Source organism: Triticum aestivum, chromosome 3B (assembly GCF_018294505.1).
Source record: "Triticum aestivum cultivar Chinese Spring chromosome 3B, IWGSC CS RefSeq v2.1, whole genome shotgun sequence".
In the NCBI taxonomy this organism is placed as follows: Eukaryota; Viridiplantae; Streptophyta; class Magnoliopsida; order Poales; family Poaceae; genus Triticum; species Triticum aestivum.
In genome coordinates, this window is record NC_057801.1 from 42257561 (window position 1) to 42260486 (window position 2926).

Consider the following 2926-nt stretch of genomic DNA (forward strand, 5'->3'; position numbering starts at 1 on the left):
ACCTTTGAAGAGTCAAATCTCGGGTGTGAGTGTGAGGCAAAGAACTGCGTTGCAGAGGCCAATGTGGAAGAGTAGGCTTCGTTAGTGGTCAAGTTCCAGGAGATTGTGTCGTCCTGATATGGCAACGGAGCTGTCTGACCGATCCATCCCCACAGATTGACAAACTCCCCCAGTTGTTGCAGGGATCGAAGGCTAGCGACTGCTCTGATTCAGTTATCATTTGTCAACTCATGATGCACCGTCCTACTTTTTCTTGAAGCGATTTTGTAAAGCTCCGGCATAAGTAGCGTTAGAGGGCCCCTTCCACTCCAGTTGTCATGCCTAAAAAGTGCCTTGCGGCCGTTTTCCAAAGTGATGGTTGTGCATGCTCGAAACAGGTTCATGTCAGCTTGGTCGCATGGCAGCTCAGTACCCACCCATGGCCTCTCTCGGTCCGTCCATTGTAATCAGGGTCAACGAAGGCGGAGGGCTTGGCCAAATCTCTCAAGTTGGCAAGTCCTATCACTAAGTATTTTGACCATCCATCAATAATGAACCATCGATTACAGACTGTTCTGTGGTACGTGACATTTGCGGAATTAGTGAGCTTTAGACATCATGGTGGATCAGTTTTGGCCTTCCAAATTCTAACACACTGACAATCTGGATTTTCACCTTTTTTTTAAACTTATGGTGCAACGATGCATACGGGACCTTCACCCACCTAGCTTTTAGGTTGGCAAAAAGATCTTTCTCGGTTGCCAAAGGTGATAGTGGTGGATGTACGGAAGAAGGTCCAGTTCAAATCATAGTGAGGCTGCTTAGAGCTTACCTATGTTGGTTTGGGCTCACCTTGGGCGGCTATGTAGTTTAGCAAACTATAAGCTAATGATAGCTCTTTTTCACACTTCCTTATGTGGCCATTCTTTTCCGGGAAGACCATGACACGTCTTACTATTCCTTTTTATGTAAACATTGTAATTAGTCAAGACATCTCCTTTCATCTTTTTTAAACTTCCGTTATTTTAATCTATGGTGGAGATATGACATCATCACCCTCTAGAAAAAACCAACAAATATGGCGTCTGAAACATATGTGCCACCTGTCAGGAAATATAGAAACGAAAGCAAGTTTTATAAAGATTAGTATTCGAGACTTTGTAGCAAGTCCTGGTTTCTCCTAATGGAAATGTGGGTGAACCTTTCTATGCCAAAGAAAAACAAAAACAGAAACAGTATGCAGATTTTAGACCTGATCATATGTTGAGCAGGTATGATGGTTCAGGCTTAATACGAATTATGGGTGGGCTCTTTCAAGCAGTAGATGAGGTGCCAACGAACATTTTTTTTAAAACAAACTGTGGTGGGCTATTTCAAGACATTGCGGTTCGAGTGCTTCAGAATGGCTGTGAGATGAGAACTACCAGAATGGATGAATATTCATGAGGGTTCAGTAGTTGACATGCGAATTGGCAACTAATTTAAATCCTGGCAGTAGCACCAAGTTCAAGCCCTGGAACTGAGTGAATGAAAATTACACAACCAAGCCACACACATGCACATACCAACCGTAGAGAATGAGGAAACATCTTTGATCTCAGAAATGCTTTCTTTTACTTGATTTATTATACAAGAAGAAAGCAGCCACAACTACAGTAAAAACAAGCAACTACACACACATGAGTTGTAAAATATCCCAGGTGCTGTAATTTGTGCCGCACATCCATCGACAAATACGTGGAGGCTCTGATCAAAATCCACAACAATCTGGTTCCTGGCTCTCACACACTACTACAGGTGCCTTTCAGTTTCAGTAGACGACAAAGGAAAAACAGAGTAGAAAAGCAGAGCCACGGAACAAAACTTATTAACAGAAGCAGAGGCAGTGTTTAGGAGGAGGGAGGGATTGATGAACTGCCATGCTAGCTAATCCTAACGACTAGTAGTACCTAGTACCTTACGAGATTGGTAGTAGTGGTTGGGTAGTGGTGGTAATCCATGGCGGCGTGCTCCCTATGAACAGGAGCAGCCTGGTGGCGGAGGCGCGCCGTGTTGTAGGCATAGCCGGCGTCGTCCCCGACCTTGTTGTGCCACGCAGGAAGCTTCGGCGCCTCGTGGGCCTTGTCTGGCGCGTAGGCGGCGTAATAGCCGTGGCCACCGGCGCCGGCGACCACGGAGGCGTGGTCAGCTTTCCGCCCGCCATCATGGTGGGCCTTGCGACCAGCCTCGTCGATGGCCGGCTGGTGGTTGTAGGCCGGCGCCGGCTTGTGGTCGGCTTCGCCGTTGTAGGAGGCGTCGTTCCTGCGGCCACGGCCGCGGCGACGACCGCCACAGCCGCCATGGTTGGACCGCTCGCCGCCGTAGTCGTCCTTTATGCCGCCGCCGAAACAGGAGCTGAACTCGAAGCACATTCTTGCTGGTGACTCGACTTCTGGCTACCTCTATCTGTTTTCTTTGTTTGCACTTGCACTAGACTAGACAAGACAATCTGGATTGGAGGTGCACCGAGGAGGAAGCTTAACTGGCTGGATTACTCGAGTAGTGGTGGTGGTAGTGGTACCGGTATATATGCTCCGGGTGCGCAGAGGATGAGCACGTGCTGGACGCGACGTGTGAGGACTGAGGAGGCCTTGGCCTGGGAAAAGCGGAGTCCGGTTTCACACTTCTCTCCCTACTCCCTAGCCTGGTTCGTCCAACTCCACCTGAAGCGCGTCTTTACCGGGCGAACCCGCATCGCACCTTCGGGTCATGAGTCTCAGCTTGCTAACAGTCAAATCGGGGAATCGGGGAGAGGAACGCTTGCAGGGTGGGCGGCGAGCGCGACGCATCGTGGCGGGCGGTGCGGCGCCGCGGCAGCATCGACGAGCGATTCCGGAGGCAGGCCAAGATGTCGCAGGCGGTACTGTTTGGGTTTGGAAATGCGTGGCATCTTGGTGGGGTTCTGTCT

General features: G+C 49.5%; 1 protein-coding gene across 1 annotated transcript; it reads right to left on the bottom strand.

The window, feature by feature from the left end:
• Positions 1–1690: 1690 nt before the first annotated feature.
• Positions 1691–2483, bottom strand: LOC123064618 (uncharacterized). Its single transcript, XM_044488065.1, has one exon. The coding sequence runs from the start codon at positions 2388–2390 to the stop codon at positions 1929–1931; it is 462 nt and encodes a 153-aa protein (XP_044344000.1). The 5' UTR covers positions 2391–2483; the 3' UTR covers positions 1691–1928.
• Positions 2484–2926: the final 443 nt, after the last annotated feature.

What these genes read in the sequence shown, in the direction of transcription:
- LOC123064618 (XM_044488065.1), bottom strand. Translation starts at nt 2,390, where the DNA reads ATGTGCTTCGAGTTCAGCTCCTGTTTCGGCGGCGGCATAAAGGACGAC.